At 41.5% G+C, this 25,213-nt stretch overlaps 1 protein-coding gene across 1 annotated transcript in view; it reads right to left on the reverse strand.

Annotated features, from left to right (window-relative positions):
* TEX11 (testis expressed 11) overlaps positions 1 to 24,716 on the reverse strand; it is a 380,181-nt gene extending 355,465 nt beyond the window's left edge. Inside the window, exons 1-2 of the mRNA XM_003820153.4 lie at positions 22,520 to 24,716; positions 21,581 to 21,638 (exon numbers count right to left, since the gene is read on the reverse strand). Coding sequence (XP_003820201.2) covers positions 21,581 to 21,617 — 37 coding nt within the window. The 5' untranslated portion in view covers positions 21,618 to 21,638; positions 22,520 to 24,716. The remainder of the gene's footprint in view (positions 1 to 21,580; positions 21,639 to 22,519) is intronic.
* Positions 24,717 to 25,213: the final 497 nt, after the last annotated feature.

Here is a 25,213-nt window from a genome sequence, read left to right on the forward strand (position 1 = left end):
AGGAAGAGAAGACCACAAAACAACCAGAAAATAAATAACAAAATGGCATGAGTAAGTTCTTATCAATAATAACATTTAATGTAAATGGATTAACCTCTCAAATCAAAAGACATAGAGTGGCTAAATTGAGAAAACAAAACCCAATAATCCCTTGCCTACAAGAAACACACTTCACATATAAAGACACACACAGACTGAAAATAAAGGGATGGAAAGATATTCCATGCCAATGGAAACCAAAAAAGAGCAGGAGTACCGATACTTATGTCAGAAAAAACAGATTTCATGAAAAAAACTAAAAAGAGACAAAGGTCATTATATACTGATAAAGAGGTTAATTCAGGATTCCATTCCAAGATGGTCAAATAGGAACAGCTCTGGTCTGCAGCTCCCAGCGTGATCGACACAGAAGACGGGTGATTTCCACATTTCCAACTGAGGTACCTGGTTCATCTCATTGGGACTGGTTGGACAGTGTGTGCAGCCCACGGAGGGTGAGCCGAAGCAGGGCAGGGCATCGCCTCACCAAAAAGGGCAAGGGGTCACCCAAAAAGGGCAAGGGATTTCCCTTTCCTAGCCAAGGGAAGCCATGACAGACGGTACCTGGAAAAACGGGACACTCCTGCCCAACTACTCTGCTTTTCCAACGGTCTTAGCAAACAGCACACCAGGAGATTGTGTCCCATGCCTGGCTTGGCAGGTCCCACGACAACAAAGCCTTGATCACTGCTAGGGCAGCAGTTTGAGATCAAACTGCAAGGCAGCAGCCTAGCAGGGGGAGGGGGTTCTGCCATTGCTGAGGCTTGAGTAGGTAAACAAAGCAGCTGGGGAAACTAAAACTCAGCAGAGCCCACCGCAGCTCAGCAAGGCTGGCTGCCTCTGTAGACTCCACCTCTGGGGGCAGGGCAGAGCTGAACAAAAGGCAGCAGAAACTTCTGCACACTTAAACGTCCCTGTCTGACAGCTCTGAAGAGAGCAGTGGTTCTCCCAGCACAGTGTTTGAGCTCGGAGAATGGACAGACTGCCTCCTCAAGTGGGTCCCTGACCCCCGTGTAGCCTAAATGGGAGATGCCTCCCAGTAGGGGCCGACTGACATCTCATACAGGCGGGTGCCCCTCTGGGATGAAGCTTCCAGGGGAAGGATAAGGCAGCAATATTTGCTGTTCTGCAGCCTCTGCTACTGATACCCAGGCAAACAGGGTCTGGAGTGGACCTCCAGCAAACTCCAACAGACCTGCAGCTGAGGGACCTGACTGGTAGAAGGAAAACTAGCAAACAGAAAGGAATAGCATCAACATCAACAAAAAGGACATCTACACCAAAACCCCATCTGTAGGTCACCAACATCAAAGACCAAAGGTAGATAAAACCACAAAGATGGGGAGAAACCAGAGCAGAAAAGCTGAAAATTCTAAAAACCAGAGTGCCTCTCCTCCTCCAAAGGATCGCAGCTCCTCACCAGCAATGGAACAAAGCTGGATGGAGAATGACTTTGACGAGCTGACAGAAGTAGACTTCAAAAGGTCAGCAATAACAAACTTCTCCAAGCTAAAGGAGGATGTTCAAACCCATCGCAAGGAAGCTAAAAACCTTGAAAAAAAGATTAGATGAATGGCTAACTAGAATAAACTGTGTAGAGAAGACCTTAAGTGACCTGATGGAGCTGAAAACATGGCACGAGAACTACGTGATGCATGCACAAGCTTCAATAGCCGATCCGATCAAGTAGAAGAAAGGGTATCAGTGATTGAAGATCACATTAATGAAATAAAGCAAGAAAAAAAGGTTAGAGAAAAAAGAGTGAAAAGGAATGAACAAAGCCTCCAAGAAATATGGGACTATGTGAAAAGATCCAACTTACGATTGATTGGTGTACCTGAAAGTGATGGGGAGAAAGGAACCAAGTTGGAAAACACACTTCAGGATATTACCCAGGAGAACTTCCCCAACCTAGCAAGGCAGCCCAACATTCAAATTCAGGAAATATGGAAAACACTACTAAGATAGTCCTTGAGAAGAGCAACATCAAGACACACAATCGTCAGATTCTCCAAGGTTGAAATGAAGGAAAACATGTTAAGGGCAGCCAGAGAGAAAGATCAGGTTACCCACAAAGGGAAGCCCATCAGAATAACAGTGGATCTCTCTACAGAAACCCTACAAGCCAGAAGAAAGTGGGGGCCAATATTCAACATTCTTAAAGAAAATAATTTTCAACCCAGAATTTCATATCCAGCCAAAATAAGCTTCATAAGCAAAAATAAATAAATAAATAAAATCCTTTCCAGACAAGCAAATGCTGAGGGATTTTGTCACCACCGGGCCTGCCTTACAAGAGCTCCTGAAGGAAGCACTAAATATGGAAAGGAAAAACTGGTACCAGCCACTGCAAAAACACACCAAAATATAAAGACCAACAACACTATGAAGAAACTGCATTAACTAATGAGCAAAATAACCAGATAGCATCATGTTGACAGGATCAAATTCACACATAACAATGTTAACCTTAAATGTAAATGGGCTAAATGCCCCAATTAAAAGACACAGACTAGCCAGGTGCAGTGGCTCACGCCTGTAATCCCAGCACTTTGGGAGGCTGAGGCGGGTGGATCACGAGGTCAGGAGTTCAAGACCAGCTGGGCCAACATAGTGAAACCCTGTCTCTACTAAAAATACAAAAAATTGCTGGGCGTGGTGGCACACGTCTGTAATCCCAGCTACTTGGGAGGCTGAGGCAATAGAATCCCTTGAACCTGGGAGGCGGAGGTTGCAGTGAGATGAGATCGACCCACTGCACTCCAGCCTGGGAGACAAAGCAAGACTTAGTCTCAAAAAAAAAAAAGACACATACTGGCAAATTGGATAAAGAGTCAAGACCCATCACTGTGCTGTATTCAGGAGATCAATCTCACGTGCAAAGACACACATAAGCTCAAAATAAAGGGATGGAGGGTTATTTACCAAGCAAATGGAAAGCAAAAAAAAAGCAGGGGTTGCAATCCTAGTCTCTGATAAAACACACTTTAAACCAACAAAGATCAAAAAAAGATGAGGGCATTACATAATGGTAAAAAGATCAATACAACAAGAAGAGCTAACTATCCTAAATATATATGCACCCAATACAGGAGCACCCAGATTCATAAAGGAAGTTGTTAGAGACCTACAAAGAGACTTAGACTCCCACACAATAATAGTGGGAGACTTCAACACCCCACTGTCAATATTAGACAGATCAACGAGACAGAAAATTAACAAGGATATTCAGGACTTTAACTCAACTCTAGACCAAGTGGAGCTAATAGACATCTACAGAACACTCCACCCCAAATCAACAGAATATACATTCTTCTCGGCACCACATAGCACTTATTCTAAAATCGACCACATAATTGGAAGTAAAATACTCCTCAGCAAATGCAAAAGAATGGAAATCATAACAAAAGAAAGGAAATCATAACAAACAGTCTCTCAGAACACAGTGCAATCAAATTAGAACTCAGGGTTAAGAAACTCACTCAAAACCACACAACTATACGGAAATTGAACAACCTGCTCCTGAATGACTACTGGGTAATAACGAAATTAAGGCAGAAATAATGAAGTTGTTTGAAACCAATGAGAGCAAAGAGACAACATACCAGGGTTGTTGTGCTGGGACACAGCTAAAGCAGTGTTAAGTGGGAAATTTATAGTACTAAATGCCCACATCGGAAAGCTGGATAGATCTGAAATTGACACCCAAACATCACAATTAAAAGAACTAGAGAAGCAAGAGCAAACAAATTCAAAACCCACCAGAAGACAAGAAATAACTAAGATCAGAGCAGAACTGAAGGAGATAGAGACACAAAAAACCCTTCAAAAAATCATTGAGTCCAGGAGCTGGTTTTTTGAAAAGATTAACAGAATAGATAGACCACTAGCTAGACTAATAAAGAAGAAAAGAGAGAAGAATCAAATAGACAATAAAAAATTATAAAGAGGCTATCACCACTGGTCCCACAGAAATACAAATTACCATCAGAGAATACAATAAACATCTCTACACAAATAAACTAGAAAATCTAGAAGAAATGGATGAATTCCTGCACACATACACCTCCCAAGACTAAATCAGGAAGAAGTCAAATCCCTGAATAGACCAATAACAAGTTCTGAAATTGAGGCAGTAATTAATAGCCTAGCAACCAAAAAAAATCCCAGGACCAGACAGATTCACAGCTGAATTCTACCAGAGGTACAAAGAGGAGCTGGTACCGTTCCTTCCGAAACTATTCCAAACAATAGAAAAAGAGAGACTACTCCCTAACTCATTTTATGAGGCCAGCATCATCCTGATACCAAAACCTGGCAGAGACACACACACGAAAAAAGAAAATTTCAGGCCAATATCCCTGATGAACACTGACACAAAAATCCTTAATAAAATATTGGTAAACCAGGCCAGGCGCAGTGGCTCACACCTGTAATCCCAGCACTTTGGGAGGCCAAGGCAAGCAGATCACGAGGTCAAGAGATCGAGACCATCCTGGCCAACCTGGTGAAGCCCCGTCTCTACTAAGAATACAAAAATCAGCTAGGCGTGGTGGCACATGCCTGTAGTCCCAGCTACTCGGGAGGCTGAGGCAGGAGAATCACTTGAACCCGGGAGGAAGAGGTTGCAGTGAGCCAAGATTGCACCACTGCCCTCTAGCCTGGCGACAGAGCGAGACTCCGTCTAAAAAAAAAAAAAAAAAACATACTGGCAAACCAAATCCAGCAGCACATCAAAAAGGCTTATCCACCACGATCAAGTCGGCTTCATCCCGGGGATGCAAGGCTGGTTCAACATATGCAAATCGATAAACATAATCCATCACATAAACAGAACCAATGACAGAAAGCACATGATTATCTTAATAGATGCAGAAAAAGCCTTTAATAAAATTCAACAGCCCTTCATGCTAAAAACTCTCAATAAACTAGGTATTGATGGAACATATCTCAAAATAATAAGAGCTATTTATGACAACCCACAGTCAATATCATACTGAATGGGCAAAAGCTGGAAGCATTCCCTTTGAAAACTGGCACAAGACAAGGATGCCCTTTCTCACCACTCCTATTCAACATAGTGTTGGAAGTTCTGGCCAGGGCAATGAGGCAAGAAAAAGAAATAAGTGGTATTCAAATAGGAAGAGACGAAGCCAAATTATCTCTGTTTGCAGATGACATGATTGTATGTTTAGACAACCCCATCATCTCAGCCCAAATACTCCTTAAGGTGATAAGCAACTTCAGCATATAAAATCAATGTGCAAAAATCACAAGCATTCCTATATACCAATAATAGACAAGCAGAGAACCAAATCATGAGTGAAATCGCATTCACAATTGCTACAAAGAGAATAAAATATCTAGGAATACAACTTACAAGGAATGTGAAGGATCTCTTCAAGGAGAACTACAAACCACTGCTCAAGGAAATAAGCGAGGACACAAACAAATGGAAAAAAATTCCATGCTCATGGATAAGAAGAATAAATATCATGAAAATGGGCATACTGACCTAAGTAATTTATAGATTCAATGCTATTCCTACTAAGCTATCATTGACTTTCTTTGCAGAATTAGAAAAACTACTTTAAATTTCATATGGAACCAAAAAAGAGCCTGTATAGCCAAGACAATCCTAAGCAAAAAGAACAAAGCTGGAGGCATCACGCTGTCTTACCTCAAATTATACTAATAGGCTACAATAACCAAAACAGCATGGTACTGGTACCAAAACAGATATATAGACCAATGGAACAGAACAGAAGCTTCAGAAATAACACCACACATCTACAACCATCTGATCTTCAACAAACTTGACAAAAGCAAGCAATGGGGAAAGGATTCCCTATTTAATAAATGGTGCCAGGAAAACTGGCTAGCCATACGCAGAAAACAGAAACTGGATCCCTTCCCTACACCTTATACAAAAATTAACTCAAGATGGATTAAAGACTTAAATGTAAAACCTAAAACCATAAAAGCCCTAGAAGAAAACCTACACAATACCACTCAGGACATGGGCATGGGCAAAGACTTCATGACTAAAACACCAAAAGAAATGGCAACATAAGCCAAAATTGACAAATGGGATCTAATTAAACTAAAGAGTTTCTGCACAGCCAAAGAAACTACCATCAGAGTGAACAGGCAACCTACAGAATTGGGAGAAAATTTTTGCAATCTATCCATCCAACAAAGGTCTAATATCCAGAATCTACAAGGACCTTAAACAAATTTACAAGAAAAAAACAACCCCATCAAAAAGTGGGCAAAGGATATAAACAGACACTTCTCAAAAGAAGACATTTATGCGGCCAGCAAACATATGAAAAAAAGTTAATCATCACTGGTCATTAGAGAAATGCAAATGAAAACCACAATGAGATACCATCTCACAGCAGCTAGAATGGCGATTATTAAAAAGTCAGGAAACAACAGATGCTGGAGAGGATGCGGAGAAATAGGTACACTTTTACACTGTTGGTGGGAGTGTAAATTAGTTCAACCATTGTGGAAGACAATGTGGCAATTCCTCAAGGATCTAGAACCAGAAATACCATTTGACCCAGCAATCCCATTAGTGATTATACACCCAAAGGGTTATAAATCATGCTGTTATAAAGCCACAGGCACACGTATGTTTACTGCAGCACTATTTACAATAGCGAAGACTTGGAACCAACCCAAACGCCCATCAATGATAGAATGGATAAAGAAAATGTAGCACATCTACACCATGGAATACTATGCAGTCATAAAAAAAGAATGAGTTCATGTCCTTTGCAGGGACATGGATGAAGCTGGAAACCATCATTCTCAGCAAACTAACACAGGAACAGAAAACCAAACACCACATGTTCTCACTCATAAGTAGGAGTTAAGCATGAGAACACATGGACACAGGGAGGGGAACATCACACACCAGGGCCCATCAGGTGGTGGGGGCCAAAGGGAGGGAGAGCCTTAGGACAAATACCTAATGCATGCAGGGCTTAAAACCTAGATGATGGGTTGACAGGTGCAGTGAAACCACCATGGCACATGTATACCTATGTAACAAACGTGTATGATCTACACATGTATCCCAAAACTTAAAAAAAAATAAATAAACGCTAATGAAATAAAGAGGACACCAAAAAATGAAAAAACATTCTATGTTCATGGGTTGGAAGAATCAATATTGTTAAAATGTCCATACTGCCCAAAGCAGTCTACAGATTCAATGCAGTTCCTATCAAAATACCAATGACATTCTTCACAGAAATAGAAAAAAGAATCCTAAAATTTATATGGGGCCTCAAAAGGCCCAGAATAGCCAAAGCTATCCTAAGCAAAAAGAACAAAACTGGAGTAATCACATTACCTGAGTTCAAATTATACTACAGAGCTATAGTAACCAAAACAGCATAGTACTCATATAAAACAAGCCATATAGACTATGGAACAGAATAGAGAACCCAGAAACAAATCCACACACCTACAGTGTTACTCACTTTTGTAAAGGTGCCAAGAACATACACTGGAGAAAAAACAGTTTCTTCAATAAATGGTGCTGAGAAAAGTGAATATCCACATGCACATAAATGAAACTAGTCCCCTATCTCTCTCCATATACAAAGATCCAATCGAAATGTATTAAAGACTTAAATCTAAGACTTTAAACTGTTAAACTACTACAAGAAAACATTGGGGAAAATCTCCAGGACGTGGGTCTGGGCAGAAATTTCTTGAGTGAAACCCCACAAGCATAGGCAACCAAAACAAAAATGGACTAATGGGACGACATCAAGTTAAAAAGCTTCTGCAAAGCAAAGGAAATAATCAACAGAGTGAAGAGACAACCCACAGAATGGGAGAAAATATCTGCAAACCACCCATCTGACAAGGGGTTAATAACCAGAAGATATAAGGAGCTTAAACAACTCTATGGGAAAAAAGGTCTAATAATCTGATCAATAAATGGGCAAAAGATTTGAATAGACATTTCGCAAAAGAAGACATACAAATGGCAAACAGGCATATGAAAAGCTGCTCAACATCATTGATCATCAGAGAAATGCAAATCAAAATTACAATGAGGTATCATCTTGACCCAGTTAAAATGGCTTATATCCAAAAGACAGGCAATAACAAATGCTGGTGAGGATGTGGAGAAAAAGGAACCCTCATACACTGTTGGTGGAAATGTAAATTATTACAACGACTATGGAGAACAGTTTAGAGGGTCTTCCAAAATCTAAAAATTGGGCCGGGCGCAGTGGTTCACACCTGTAATCCCAGCACTTTGGGAGGCCAAGGCTGGCGGATCATGAGGTCAGGAGATGGAGACCAACCTGGCCAACATGGTGAAACCCCGTCTCTACTAAAATACAGAAAAATTAGCTGGGCATGGTGGCGTGCACCTGTAGTCCCAGCTACTCGGGAAGCTGAGGCAGGGGAATCACTTGAACCCGGGAGGCAGAGGTTGCAGTGAGCCGAGATCACGCCACTGCACTCCAGCCTGGTGACAGAGCAAGACGACTCCTCAAAAAAAAAAGAAAAGAAAGAGGGAGAGAGAGGGAGAGACAGAAAGAAAGAAAGAAAGGAAGAAAGAAAGGAAGGAAGGAAGGAAGGAAGGAAGGAAGGAAGGAGAAAAGAAAAGAAAAGAAAAAAGAAAAGAAAAGAAAAAAGAAAAGAAAATGTGGTACCTATACACAATGGAGTACTACTATTTGGCCATAATAAAGAATAAGATCCAGGCCGGGCGCGGTGGCTCACGCCTGTAATCCCAGCACTTTGGGAGGCCGAGGCGGGTGGATCACGAGGTCAGGAGACCGAGACCATCCTGGCTATCATGGTGAAACCCCATCTCTACTAAAAATACAAAAAAAAATTAGCCAGGCGTGGTGGTGGGCACCTGTAGTCCCAGCTACTCGGGAGGCTGAGGCAGGAGAATGATGTGAAACCGGGAGGCAGAACTTGCAGTGAGCGGAGATCGCACCACTGCACTCCAGCCTGGGCGACTGAGCAAGACTCTGTCTCAAAAAAAAAAAAAAAAGAATAAGATCCAGTCACTTGCAACAACATGGATGGAACTGGAGATCATTATGTTAAATGAAATAAGCCAAGCACAGAAAGACAAACATTGCATGGTCTCACTTAATTGTGGGATCTAAAAATCAAAACAATTGAACTTATGGACATAGAGAGTAGAAGGATGGTTACCAGAGGCTGAGAAGGGTAGTGGGAGCTGGGGGAAAAGTGGGAATGGTTAATGGGTACAAAAAATATATATAAAAATGAATAAGACCTACTATTTGATACCATAATACGGTGACTATAGTCAATAATAACTTAATTGTACATTTTTAAATAACTTAAGGCCAGGCGTGTAATCCCAGCACTTTGGGAGGCCGATGCAAGTGGACTACTTGAGCTCAGGAATTCAAGAACATCCTGGAAAACATAGAGAAACCCTGTCTCTACAAAAAATACAAAAATTAGCTGTGCATGGTGGCAAACGCTTGTAGTCCCAGCTACGTGGGAGGATTAGGTGGGAGGATCGCTTGACCCTGGGAGGTGGAGGCTACAGTGAGCTGAGATCACACCACTGCACTCCAGCCTGGGAAATGGAGCCAGGCCATGTTTCAAAAAATAAAATAACTTAAAAGAGTGTAATTGGATTGTTTATAACTCAAAGGGTAAATGCTTGAGGGAATGGATACCCCATTCTCCATAACGTGCTTATTTCACATTGCATCCCTGTATCAAGACATCTCATGTACCCCATAAATACATAAGCCTACTATGTGCCCATGAAAATTAAAAAGAAAAAAAAAAAGACAATGGGCCAGGTGTGGTGGCTCACGCCTGTAATCCCAGCACTTTGGGAGGCCTATGCCGGTGGATCACTTGAGTTCAGGGATTCAAGACCAGCCTGGCCAACATGGTGAAATCCCATCTCTACTAAAAATACAAAAAATTAGCCAGGAGTGATGGCGCATGCATGTAATCCCAGTTACTCAGGAGGCTGAGACAGGAGAATCACTTGAACCCAGGAGGCAGAGGTTGCAGTGAGCCGAAATCGTGCCACTGCACTCCAGCCTGGGCGACACAGAGAGACTCCATCTCAAATTTAAAAAAAGAAAAAAAAAAGAGAAAATGTGCTACATATGTATACACAATGGAGTACTCTTCAGCCATAAAAAAAGAATGAGATCCTGTCATTTGCAGCAACATGAATGGAACTGGAGGTCATTATGTTAAGTGAAATAAGCCAGGCACAGAACAACAAATTGTGCATATTCTCACTTATTTGTGAGAGCTAAAAATTAAAACAATTGAACTCATGGAGATAGAGCGCAGAATGAGGCTGGGAGAGGTTGTGGGGGGGACGGGTAGGAGAGGAAGGGAAAATGGCTAATGGGTACAAAAAAAATAGAATGAATAAGATTCTAGTATTTGATAGCAAAACAGGATGACTATAGGCAATAACAATTTAATTGTACACTTGAAAATAACTAAGAGAGTATAATCAGATTGTTTGTAATACAAAGGATAAATGTTTGAGGTGATGGATGCCTCATTTACCCTGGTATAATTATTACACATTGTATGTTTGTATCAAAATATCCCATATACCCCATAAATATATACGCCTATTATGTATCCACTAACAATTAGCTAACAATTAAAAATATATATACATAGGCCAAGTGCAGTGGCTCATGCCTATAATCCCAGCACTTTGGGAGGCCGAGGCAGGCGATCACTTGAGGTCAGGAGTTCAAGACCAGCCTGGCCAACGTGGTGAAACCCCATCTCTACTAAAAATACAAAAAAAAATAGCCAGATGTGGTGGCGTGCACCTGCAGTCCCAGCTACTCAGGAGGCTGAGGCAAGAGGATCGCTTGAACCCAAGAAGCAGAGGTTGTAGTGAGCCGAGATCACGACACTGCACTCTAGCCTGGGCAACAGAGTAAGACTCCGTCTCAAAAATAGATATATATTATATATATATAACATATATTTATAGATATATATTATATATAACATATATATTTTTATATATGTTATATATGTTATATATGTTATATTTATATATAATATATGTTATATATTATATATATATAACATATATATGTTATGTATATATACAGAGAGTAACTCTTGGTGATAGTGTTACTATCCTTGTGGGCAATATGAATGAAACAGACAAGAGTTGGCTTGGCACAGTGGCTCATGCCTGTAATCCCAACACTTTGGGAGGCCGAGGCAGGCAGATCACGAGGTCAGGAGTTCGAAAGCAGCCTGGCCAATATGGTGAAACCCCGTCTCTACTAAAAATACAAAAATTAGCTGGGCGTAGTGGCGTGCACCTGTAGTCCCAGCTACTTAGGAGGCTGAGGCAGAAGAATCGCTTGAACACAGGAGGCGGAGGTTGCAGTGAGCCGAGATCATGCCACTGCACTCCAGCCTGGATGAGAGAGACAGACTCCATCTAAGGAAAGAAAGAAAGAAGGAAGGAAGGAAGGAAGGAAGGAAGACAAAGAAAAAGAAAGAAAGAAAGAAAGAAAGAAAAGAGACAAGAGTTATTTTATTCAATCATTCAATAAAACTTTAATGATAACCAAGTACTTTGTTAAGCACCAAAGATATGACATGAACAAGACACAGTCTCATACATGCATCAATGAACCAACTTTTTAAAGTTCTAAATCACCTTAAAATTCCAGTAATACACTCTAATTTTATAATTGATTAAAATAAAGCATGGAGAAGTTAACTAACTTGGCCAAGATCAAAGCTATTAGCAACTCAGCCCTGAACAGAATCCAAGGAAACTGCACCCTTTCTGCTTTGGCTGATGTCTACATGTCTCCTTGTAAAATTTAGTTCAACAAACATTTCTTGAATGCCTGGTGTCTTGCTAGGAATATAAAGATGAGTGAAGCCGTCTATGCCATCATGAGGACTGCACTACCAAAGGTAATTAAATTCTAAAAATTATAGTAGTAATCAGTCATGAGATCAAAGTAGGATGAAGGGAAAAAATTAAAAATAAATAAAAATTTAAAAATTATAATATAATGTAATAAGTGCTGTGAGTGGAAGACGCTACAGGAATGTAAAAGGATTGCATAAATGCCCATTTGAGGGATGGAATATAGGAATAGCAGGATAAGCTTCACTGAAGTGTTACTTGAGGTGGGGCTGAAGGATGAGTTAGGGATTTCCAGGCAGATACTGAGGGAAAGGAACACGCCAGAGGGCAAAGCACAGAGGTGTGAAAAAGCACAATGAATTCAAACAAGCATAAGCAGTTATGTATGGCTGGAGAAAACACCATTAGAAAGGTATACAGGGGCCAGAACTTGGAAGACACTGTATGGCATACTAAGAAAGTTCAATTCTGTGGGTCACTCAATGTCTTTATTTTATAAACTGTATTTTTTTTTTTTTTGAGATGGAGTCTCACTCTGTCGGCCAGGCTGGAGTGCAGTGGCGCAATCTCAGCTCACTGCAAGCTCCGCCTCCCAGGTTCACGCCATTCTCCTGCCTCAGCCTCCCGAGTAGCTGGGACTACAGGTGCCCGCCAGCACACTCAGCTAATTTTTTGTATTTTTAATAGAGACGGGGCTTCACAGTGTTAGCCAGGATGGTCTCGATCTCCTGACCTCATGATCCACCAGCCTCGGCCTCCCAAAGTGCTGGGATTACAGGCGTGAGCCACGGCACCCGGCCATAAACTGTACTATTCCCCCTAATAGGTGCATACCAGGTGGCATCAGTGATTATCTCACTGATTATCTGTAAGATTTCTGTACAGGCTGTAAAATAAGTATGCTCATGATTCTAAACTATGTGGCCCTGTCTTGGGATATTTCCTAATAACTCTGTCATTCTTAATCTGAGGATCCCATTGTTGTATTTAAAGGAAAAGATAGTTCAGGGAAGATTACAAATAAAGTCCTTTGAGATTCAATGAAAGCCAATTATCTTGACTGAGTTTTACTACTAAACTTTTTAGTCTAGATCTGCACTCTCTAATATGGTAGCAATATATGGCTACTGAGCACTTAAAATGTGGCTAGTTCAAATTGGGATGTGCTTTAATTGTAAAATACACATGGGTTTCGAAGACTTAGTTTAAAATAAGAATGTAAAATATCTCAGCAATTTTGTATACTGATTATATGCTGGAACAAAAATGTATGAATATGCTGGGCTATAGCATTAAAATTATTATTATATTAAAAATTAATTTCACCTATTTATTTTTACTTTTTAAACGTGATTACTAGAAAATTTTAAGTTACATTTCTAACTCACATTATATTTCTACTGGACAGGGCTGGTATTGAGTATACATTGGAACTATATTCTGAAGACTTGATGAAACAAATTAGCTAATGTCTACCTCCCTAACAATCATCATAAATATAATAGAAAAAGAAAATATAGAGGCTGGGCACCGTGGCTCACACCTGTAATCCCAGCACCTCCTGTAATCTGGAGGCCGAGGCAAGCAGATCACTTGAGCTCAGGAGTTCAAGACCAGCCTGGGCAACATGGCAAAATCCAGTCTTTACAAAACATACAAATATTAGCCAGGCGTGGTGGTGCATACCTATACGTTCATGCCACTGCACTCCAGCCTGGGTGACAAAGAGAGGTCCTGTATTAAAAAAAAAAAAAAAAAGGACCAGGTGTGGTGGCTCATGCCTGTAATCTCAGCATTTTGGGAGGCTGAGGCAGGCGGCTCACCTGAGGTCAGGAGTTTCACCATGTTGGCCAGAACAGCCTGGCCAACATGGTGAAACCCGGTCTCTACTAAAAATATTTTTTTAAAAATAGCCAGGAGTGGTGGTGCACGCCTGTAATCCCAGCTACTTGGGAGGCTGAGGCAGGAGAATCACTTGAACTTGGGAGGCAGAGGTTGCAATGAGCCGAGATGGTGCAACTGCACTCCAGCCTGGGCAACAGAGTGAGGATCTGCCTCAAAACAAACAAAAAATTAATTAATTAATTAATTAATTAGTTAAAATAAAAATACAAAAATTAGCCAAGTGTGATGGTGGGTGCCTGTAATCCCGGCTACTTGGGAGGCTGAGGCAGGAGAACCGCTTGAACCCGGGAGGCGGAGGTTGCAGGGTCGCAGTGAACAGAGATCGTGCCACTGCGCTCCAGCCTGGGCTACAGAGGGAGACTCTATCTCAAAAAAAAAAAAAAGAAAAAAAGAAGAAGAAGAAGAAGAAAATTGAAAATTTTCTTGAAACAAATGATAATGGAAACACAGCATACCAAAACGTATGGGATACAGAGTGAAGTTTATCACTATGAGTGCCTACATCAAAAAAGAGGAAAAACTCCGAACAACCTAATGATGCATCTTAAACAACTAGAAAAGCAAAAGCAAACCAAACCCAAAGTTAGTTGAAGAAAAGAAATAATAAAGATCAGAATAGAAATAAACGAAATTAAAATGGAAAAATATATATATAAAAGATCAGTGAAGGCCAGCAGTGGTGACTCATGCCTATAATCCCAGCAGTTTGGGAGGCTGAGGTGGGTGGATCACTTGAGGCCAGGAGTTCGAGAGCAGCCTGGCCATCACAGCAAAACCCTGTCTCTACTAAAAATACAGAAATTAGCCTGGCATGCCTGCAGTCATAGCTACTCAGGAGGCTGAAGCACAAGAATTGCTTGCGCCTGGGAGGTGGAGGTTGCAGTGAGCTGAGATTATGCCACTGCACTCCAGCCTGGGCAATGGAGTGAGACTCTGCCTCAAAAAAAGAAAGAAAGAAAAATCTAGAAAAAAGGCCAGTAGGCAGGCAGATCGCTTGAGCTCAGGAGCTCAGGAGACCAGCCTGGGAAACATGATGAAACCCTGTCTCTACCAAAAATACAAAAATTAGTCAGGAATGGTGGCGCATGCCTATATTCCCTCAGGAAACTGAGGCGGGAGGATCGCTTGAACCTAGGAGGATAGCGCCACTGCACTACAGCCTGGCAATAGAGTGAGACCTTGTCTAAATAAATAAATAAATACTTAAAAAAGACTGAGGGGTTTGGGGGGCAAAAAGTTCAAAATGAATAACTAGCGTGGTATGAAAGAAAGAAAAAGCAAATTCAGTCTTAGCTATATTATTATCTAAAGAGAAAAATGATCAGTCCTAAATCTAAAGAGAAAGATTACAGGCGTGCATCACTTAAGGACAGGGATACATTCCAGAAATGTGTAATTTGGTGATTTTTGTCATTGTCCCAACATCATAGAGCAGTGGTCCCCAACCTTCTTGGCACCAGGGACCAGTTTTGTAGAAGACAATTTTTCTACGGATGGTGGGGGGATGGTTTCGGGATGAAACTGTTCTACCTCAGATCATCAGGCATTAGTTAGATTTTCATAAGGAGCATGCAACCTAGATCCCTCGTGTGGGCAGTTCAGGCTCCTGTGAGAATCTAATGCCACTGGCCACTGATCTGACAGGAGGCGGAGCTCAGGCGGTAATGCTTGCTGGCCCGGGGCTCACCTCCTGCTGTGCAGCCAGGTTCCTAACAGGCCAGAGACAGGTAATGGTCCGTGGCCCAGGGGTTGAGGACCCCGTCATAGAGTGTACTTACACAAGATGGTATAGCCTACTACACATCTAGGCTATATGGTATAGCCTATTGCTTCTAGGCTACAAACCTATAACTCATGTTACTGTACTGAATACTGCAGGCAACTGTAACACAATGATAAGTATTTGTGTATCTAAACATATCTAAACCTAGAAAAGGTAAGTAAAAATATGATATAAAAGATTAAAAATGACTGGGTACGGTGGCTCACAGCTGTAATCCTAGCACTTCGGGACACCGAGGAAGGAGGATCGCTTGAGCCCAGGAGTTCGAAACCAACCTGGGCAACATAGGGAGATCCCGTCTCCACAGAAAAATTAAAAATTATCTGGGCATGGTGGTGCATGCCTGTGATTCCCGGCTACTCAAGATGTTGAGGTGGGAGGATTACTTGGGCCCAGGAGGTAGAAGCTGTGGTGAGCCATGATCACACCACTGCACACCAGCCTGGGTGAGAGAGTGAGACCCTACCTCAAATAACATAATAATAAATTTTTATAAGATAAAAAAAGGTACACCTGTATAGGGCACTTACCATGAGTGGAGCTTGCAGACCTGGAAGTTGCTCTGGGTGAGTCAGTGAGTGAGTGGTGAATATATGTGAAGGCCTAGGACATTACTGTACACTACTGTAGACTTTATAAACTCTGCACACTTAGGCTACACTCAGTTTATAAAAGAATATGTTTCTTTCTCCAATAATAGGTTTACCTTAGCTTACTGTAACTTTTTTACTTTATAAGCTTTGTTTGTTTGTTTGAGATGGGGTCTCACTCTGTCACTGGGGCTGCAATGCAGTGGTGCGATCTCGGCTCACTGCAACCTCTGCCTCCCAGGCTCAAGCAATCCTCTCACCTCAACCTATGGAGTAGCTGGGACCACAGAGTAGCTGGAACCACAGGCACGTGCCACCACGCCATGATAATTTTTTGTATTTTTGGTAGAGACAGGGTTTCACCATGATACCCAGGCCAGTCTCGAACTCCTGAGCTCAAGTGATCTGCCCGCCTCAACCTCCCAAAGTACAAACTTTTTAATTATTTTTAACTTTTTAACGCTTTTGTAGTAACACTTAGCTTAAAGCACAAACATTATACAGCTGTACAAAAATATTTTCTTTCTTTATATCCCTATTCTATAAGCTTTTTTCTGTTAACATTATTAATTTTACTTTTTAAACTTTTTGTTAAAAACTAAGACACAAACACATACATTATTAGCCTAGGCCTATACAGGCTCAGGATCATCACTATCACTGTCTTCCACCTCCACGTTTTGTCCCACTGGAAGTTCTTCAGGGGCAATAAAATGCATGGACCTGTCACCTACTGCGATAATAGTGCCTTCTGGAATACCTCCTGAAGGAACTGCCTGAGGCCATTTTACAGTTAAATTTATTTTTTATAAATAGAAGGAGTACACTCTAAGATGATGATAAAAAAATAGTATAAGATAGCATAGTATGGTATAGTGAATACATAAACCAGTAGCATAGTCATTTATTATCACCATCAAGTATTATGTACTGTACATAAATGTACGTGCTATAGTTTTAAACAACTGGCAGCACAGTAGATTTGTTTACACCAGCATCACCACAAACACATGAATAAAGCATTGCTCTACAACTTTATAACAGCTCTGACATCACTAGGGGATAGGAACTTTTCAGCTCCATTAAAATCTTCTGGGACCACTGTTGTATATGCTGTCCTTTATTGACTGAAATGTCATTATGCAGCACATGACTGTATTTTATGCTGATCATATCAAACATAGAGAATTGTGTTCTATTCTGGGTACCACACTTTAAGAAATAACACGAAAAGGATAGAGCATGTTTAAAGGATAGCACACAAAATGATAAGGGGACTAGAAACCAGGTAATATCAGGAATGTTTGAACAAACTGAGAATGCTCAATCTGAAGACACTTTCCGGGGTACAAGATAAGTTATCTTCAAATAGTTGAAGATGACATGCAGAAAAGGAGTTACATTTATTTAGCCCCAGTGGGTGTAATTATCTAGACAAATTTCTATTCCTTCCTGGTCTTGAATTTTTTTTTTAAGACAGGATCTCACTCTGTCACCCAGGCTGGAGCAATCAAGGCTCACTGCAGCCTCCACCTCCTAGGCTCAAGCGATCCTCCCACCTCTGGCTCCTGAGACTACTACAGGCATGCAACACCACATCCAGCTTTTTTTTTTTTTTTTTTTGGTGAAGACAGGGTCTCTGTTGCCCAGGCTGGTCTCAAACTCATGGGCTCAAGTATTCCTCCCGCCTCAGCCTCCCAAAGTGCTGCGATTACAGGCGTGAGCCACCAGGCCTGGCCTTGGTCTTGAAAATTTATTGAGATTGGTGATACAAAAAAGACTGGTGTTATGTCAATTCTCCCTAAGAAGGAATGAACTATAGCCATTGCTAAAAGCCATTGGATAGGCTTTTATGCTCCATTTTTATAAAACTTGACTAAAAAGTTTATGTGTGCATAAAAGAAAACTCAAACAGCCAGTAAATCTATGAAAGTACACCAACTTCACTAGTTATCAGGAAAATATAAGTCAAAACAACACCCATGTAAGATGATAACATTTGGGAAAATGAAACTGCCTGAAGAGTATATGGGAACTCTCTGCACTATCTCTGCAACTTTTCTGTAAATCTAAAATTATTCCAAAATAAAATGGTAAATAAAAATGACAACAGTCTTCAAAATTGTAAAATTTTAAAAGTCTGACAATATCAAATATTAGTAAGGATATGGGGAAAAGGGAGTTTGAATTAAGACCATTTTGGACAGCAATTTGGCAATATCTATAAAGTTAAAGATGCTCATAGCTTTTGACTCAGCAGTTACACTCCCAAATGTAAACTCTAGAACTGCACTGTCCAATATGGTAGCCACTAGCCACATGTGACTATTGAGCACTTGAAATGTGGCTGATCCAAAATGAGATGTGCTTTAAGTATAAAATACACGCCAGACTTCAAAGACTTTGTACCAAAAACTGTAGAATGTAAAATAACTTATTAATAATTTGTATATTGATTATGTTATAATTTTTGATACACTGAGTTAAAAAAATTAGATCATTAAAATTATTTTCATCTGTTTAAACATTTTTAATATGACTACTAGAAAATATAAAATTTTATGTTTTTGCACCATGTCAGTTGGACGGCACTGCCCTAGAGCCTCACCTACCAGTAGCTCAAGAAATAAATCAAGGCCGGGTGCAGTGGCTCAAGGCCAGGAGCGGTGGCTCTCACCTGTAATCCTAGCACTTTGGGAGGCCGAGGCGGGCAGATTGCCTGAGCTCAGGAGTTCCAGACCAGCCTGGGCAACACAGCGAAACCCCATCTCTACTAAACTACAAAAAATTAGCCAGGCGTGGCGGCATGCAACTGTAGCCCCAGCTACGCGGGAGGCTGAGTCAGAAGAATTGCTTGAACCCGGGAGGCGTGGAAGTTGCAGTGAGCCGAGATCGTGCCACTACACTCCAGCCTGGACGACAGAGTGAGACTCTGTCTCAAAAGAAAAAAAAAAATCAATCAATGTATTGAGGTAGTGAGTCATACCCAGCATTTCTTTTCAGTCAGACCTTTTGCTGAATACCCAGCATTTTTTTAATGAGAAAAATAGAATAGAAAATATCACAGTGTACTGCATGTAATAAGGATAAAATTTTGTTTTATTAAACTTTTGACACAGTATGTATGTACTGGGATGTAATCAAAACATTTTCTTGCCATGAGTGGTAGTCAAAGATGTTTTTGAAAGTTTCTGTTAAACTCTCAGAAACACAGTGTTTGTTGTAGCATTGTTGTTTTTAACAGCAAATATTTGAAACCATTTTTATGTCCAACAAAGGAGACTGAATGAATAAATTGTGGTACATTTACGTTCAATGAAATACTACTCATCAGCAGTGGAAATAAATGAACTAAAAGTATTCATATGGGTAAATATTAAAAACACAGCCTGGCACAGTGACTCACGCCTGTAATCCTAAGACTTTGGGAGGCTGAGGCAGGCAGATCACCTGAGGTCAGGAGTTTGAGACCAGCCTGGCCAACATGGTGAAACCCCGTTTCTACTAAAAATACAAAAAATTAGCCGGGCATGGTGGCACGTGCCTGTAATCCCAGCTACTCGAGAGGCTGAGGCAGGAGAATCGCTTGAACCTGGAAGGCAGAGGTTGCAGTGAGCCGAGGTCACACCATTGCACTCCAGCTTGGGCAACAAGAGCAAAACTCTGTCTCAAAAAAAAAAAAAAAAAAAAAAAATATATATATATATATATATATCACAATGCTGAGCAAAAAAAGGAAAAAAGAAGACAAGCTGCAGGAAAAAGAAATATAAAATAACTATTTATATAAAATTTAAAAAGAAAAATGGTACATGTAATCTTTTAGTTCTTTGAAATATCTGAAGCATATGGCAAGCTTAAGATTTGACAAAACTCAGTGGTAGGTACACAGATGTTCATTATATTATTTTCTATACTTTTCTGTGTGATTCAAATATTTACGTAAATACAAAGTCTCAAATATTATCAACTTAAGAGTCATAATCCCTATTCCATCTTTATACCTCTAAGATATTTTATCCTAATTTAAAACTTAAAGTAGATAGTAGCAGGCTTTATTGTTATTGTTTTAAAATAACAAATATTGGCCTGGCATGGTGGCTCACACCTGTAATCCCAGCACTTTGGGAGGCCGAGGCAGGTGTATCAACTGAGGTCAGGAGTTCGAGACCAGCTTGACCGACATGGTGAAACCCTGTCTCTACTAAATGCAAAAAATTAGCCAGGCATGGTGGCGCGGGCCTGTAGTCCCAGCTACTTGGGAGGCTGAGGCAGAAGAATCGCTTGAACTCAGGAGGCAGAAGTTGCAGTGAGCCAAGATGGCACCACTGCACTCCAGCCTGGGCAACAAGAGCAAAACTGTCTCAACAAACAAACAAACAAACAAAACAAGCAAACAAAAAAAAGTATGAACAAAATGTTGACCTAAACTTTTTAAAATCATAGATTTGTAGCCACATTTCTTACCACATATTTCATTATTATATGAATGTGAAGGTACCACAGGTCTCATTATTCCCCAAAAACAAAGATAGTACCACAAACTCTCCTATATCTAGCACAGTTGAGGAATCTGGTGTTCTGGTCAGTCAAATTGCTTTTGTTTATTGAGAGTTCCCATAAATAGCAAACATGGATTACCAATTTTCAAAAGAATTAAGACACAATAAAATGTACTTAAATCTAAAACTACACAGGATATAATTTATTTTTCATGGATGATTATGGAAAGGAACTCCAAGATCTTGCAGTAATTTTTTAAACTTATTTTTATTGCAATAGATTTATCTTCCAGATTAAACGTTTTATTTTGCATGCCATAAAAATCCTGAAAAAAAAACAAGTTATGAATTGTGAATTCTGTCTCCCTACACTAGTTCATAAAAAGGTTCCCAATGTGTTAAAAATAGACATTGTTTCTGGTACATAAATGAGAAAACCTGGAGCTATGGACACTGCAGAAAGACAAAACTCAGAAACAAAATATTTAGATTTTTTTTTTTTTTTTTGAGACGGAGTCTCACTCTGTCGCCCAGGCTGGAGCGCAGTGGCGCAGTGTCTGCTCACTGCAAACTCCGCCTCCCAGGTTCAAGCGATTCTCTTGCCTCAGCCTCCTGAGTAGCTGGGATTACCACGCCCAACTAATTTTTGTATGTTTAGTAGAGACGGGGTTTCACCATGTTGGTCAGGCTGGTCTCGAGCCCCTGACCTCGTGATCCGCCCGCCTCGGCCTCCCAAAGTGCTGGGATTACAGGCGTGAGCCACCGCGCCCAGCAATATTTAGATCTTAAAGCAGCAGTTTGACACTATTTTGTACTACCACGTAGAGCTACGTACCTTTAAAGTCCATGGAAAAAAAATCATCATTGTCCATTTTTAAATCTCTGGCTCAAGCCTGTGAAATAATAACATATTTTAATACTGTTTTATCCTCTAGTTTCTCAACAAATTTCTTTCCAGTGAAATATTTCCCGTTACTTGTTATCCAAAGGGAGAAAAAAAGGCTGAGTAAAGTTAAAAGCCCATGAAAGGGCTTTTGTGAGGGGCAGGGCCAGGCTGCCAAGTTACATAAAAGGGACCTTTTCTTACCATAAGTCTGCCTGGCAACAGGGGAAATGGAGCTGAGTGGTACCCTGTTATTGGTCTGGCTGGGTCTCGCTGCTTCTTCCTAATTGGCTCAAAATCCGCTTCCGCTACCAACCGCACTCCTAATTGGCTCAAAATCCGCTTCCGCTACCAACCGCACATTCAAAGCATCCAATCACTCACGGTCCTTTTTCCCGCTCTGTGAGAACGCTAGCACCTTCTGTATCCTGCCCCCAACGGTCATAAACTGTCCTGCTTCAACGTAATTTAGGTCCTTCAGCATCTAAACAACAATAACTACTATCTCCGGTTTTCAGTGGCCCACCACCACTCCCCATACTCCTCCATCCTCATCAAAAAACGTTACATTGCCCCCAACGGTCATCAACAGTCCCGCTTCAACGTAATTTAGGTCCTTTAGCATCTAAACTACAGTAACTACTATCTCTGGTTTTCAGTGGCCCACTACCGCTCCCCATACTCCTCAATCCTCGTCCAAAAACATTACATTTGCCCATCTTCATTCGCCTTGAGAGCGACGAGCAGTTCTGTAGTACAAAGTCACTGCCTTAGGGCCGCTCTAAAAAGTTTTGGCCTAATGGCTATAATATATTCTTGCTAGTTATAAACTACGCAACTAACTTGTGCTTGAAGCCTATTCTACCCCTTCCTGCCCACTAAACCACTCACCTCAGCCGCAGCCACCAATGCCGCCCTGCTCTCTCCACAACCTCCGTCCACAGCGCACGAGGACGTTCAGAAAACTCCGCCCCCTAGCGACGCTAGCGGTGTCACGCTAGGCCAGTAAAGCCACTCCCACTTGGCCTTTACGCTGTGTTACGGAGCCTAAGCCTTGCGACCCAGTCTAGACTTTAGATCCTGGGGATGCAGTTCAGAGAGTCAGTCACTTGGTGAGTTCAGGGTGAGAATAACTGAGAGTAAGCAAATATGATGTAATTCTGAAAGCATAAGACAATGAATTGAGGGAAAAGTGCAGATGGCCAGGATTACCAAAAGGAGAGCAGGACTTCACACACACACAAAAAAGAACAGAAAAAGAAATAAAGCAAGTAGACATTGTTGATCACTGGTTATGCAAGAGTGGCAAAGGTCAGAAATAGCAGAAATATTAGAAGCTGAGGAGACTAGTCGAGGCCAGCCTGATCAACAAGCCAGACTGCACCTGAACCAAAAAAAAAAAAAAAAATCCAGGTGTGGTGGCACACGCCTGTAGTTCCAGCTACTTGGGAGGCTGAGGTGGAAGGATAATTTGAGCCTGAGAGTTTAGGTCCAATAAGCCATGATCCCGCCACTGCACTCCAGCCTGGGAGACAGTGAGATCATGTCTCTTAAAAATAAAAAATAAGTCGGGGGCAGTGGCTCACGCCTGTAATCCCAACACTTTGGGAGGCCAAGGCAGGCGGATCACCTGAGATCGGGTACTCCAGACCAGCCTGACAAACATGGAGAAACCCCGTCTCTACTAAAAACACAAAATTAGCTGGGCGTGGTGGTGCATGCCTATAATCCCAGCTACTTGGGAGGTTGAGGCAGGAGGGAGAATCGCTTGAACCCGGGAGGCAGAGGTTGTGGTGAGCCGAGACATTGCACTCCAGCCTGGGCAACAAGAGAAAAACTCCGTCTCAAAAAATAAATAAATAAATAAATAAATAGGCCGAGCACGGTGGCTCACGCCTGTAATCCCAGCACTTTCGGAGGCCGAGGCGGGTAGATCACCTGAGGTCGGGAGTTGGAGACCGGCCTGACCGACATGGCAAAACCCCGTCTCTACTAAAAAAAAAAATACAAAATTGGCTGGATGTGCTGGCGCATGCCTGTAACCAGCTACTTGGGAGGCTGAGGCAGGAGAATCGCTTGAACCCGGGAGGCAGAGGTTGCGGTGAGCCGAGATCGCGCCATTGCACTCCAGCCTGGGCAACAAGAGCGAAACTCCGTCTCAAAAAATAAATAAATAAACAGGCCCAGCGCGGTGGCTCACGCCTGTAATCCCGGCACTTTGGGAGGCCAACGCAGGCGGATCACCTGAGGTCGGGAGTTGGAGACCAGCCTGACCAACATGAAGAAACTCCGTCTCTACTAAAAAATTACAAAATTAGCCAGGCGTGGTGACACATGTCTGTAACCAGCTACTCCGGAGGCTGAGGCAGGAGAATCTCTTGAACCTGGGAGGCGGAGGTTGTGGTGAGCCAAGATGGCACCATTGCACTTCAGCCTGGGCAACAAGAGCGAAACTCCGTCTCAAAAAAAATGAAAATAAAATAAATAAAAATAAAAAATAAAAATAAAAAAAGCCTTTTAGTTCCAAGACGTTTCTGTTGCCCTGCCTTTGTCCAATCATTAGGAAACTAGGAGACTCCCCTGCAGTCTCACAGCAAGCTCGCATGTCCCACCCATCTCCAAACCAAATGGCTTGAGGGGTGGAATATGTAAGTAAAAATTTGATTCCAGCTAAATCTAAGCATGATGCTAATCTCCACTCAGAGATAACAGTGTGAAAACATGATGCCTCCAGATTTGTAGACAAACACAGAATCAAAACATTAATAAGCCTCCCACTTCTTCCTATATACCCCTCTTTTAAGCCTTGTGCACCTCAGGCCAGATATGGAGCTGGCTAACAGGATAAAGAAGAGAGATTGTGGCTCCAGTTTCTGGGAACATTAACAGAGTTCCTTCCTGATCCTGAAAGTCTCAGAATCAGTCATTAGATCTCGTGGACAAGATGAGGTTACTAAAAGTAATTTATTTTCCCTCTTCAAAATTGTATCTAGATTGCATAGTACAATGAAGAAAAATGGGAAAACAGAAAGTACTGCTATTAATTCCTCTTCTTTTGCATCCTGCAGTTTGGTATGTCTTTATTTCATAACCCTCGATTGCCATATTAGGGAAAGAATTCTGGTGAAAAGGAGCAGTGGAGTATGCCACAGTTGACTGACTCTCCATGCACCATATACTGTGTGGCCTTGAGCCAGCTTTAAGAATCTTAGCATCTAAATTGGGCATGGTGATTCACACCTGTAATCCCAACACTTTGGGAAGCTGAGGCAGAAGGAATCCTTGAGCCCAGGAGTTCAAGACCAGCCTGGGCAACATAGTGAGACCTTGTCTCCATACAAAAAAAGATAATAATAATAATTAAAATTTAAAAAGAGGCTTAGTGCAGTGGCTCACACCTGTAATCCCAGCACTTTGGGAGGCCAGGGTGGGAGGATCACTTCAGCCCAGGAGTTTGAGACCAGCCTGGGCAAAACAATGAGACCGCATCTCTAATTTTATTTATTTATTTATTTTTTGAGATGGAGTCTCGCTCTGTCACCCAGGCTGGAGTGCAATGGTGCGATCTCAGCTCACTGCAACCTC

Source organism: Pan paniscus, chromosome X (assembly GCF_029289425.2).
Source record: "Pan paniscus chromosome X, NHGRI_mPanPan1-v2.0_pri, whole genome shotgun sequence".
In the NCBI taxonomy this organism is placed as follows: domain Eukaryota; kingdom Metazoa; phylum Chordata; class Mammalia; order Primates; family Hominidae; genus Pan; species Pan paniscus.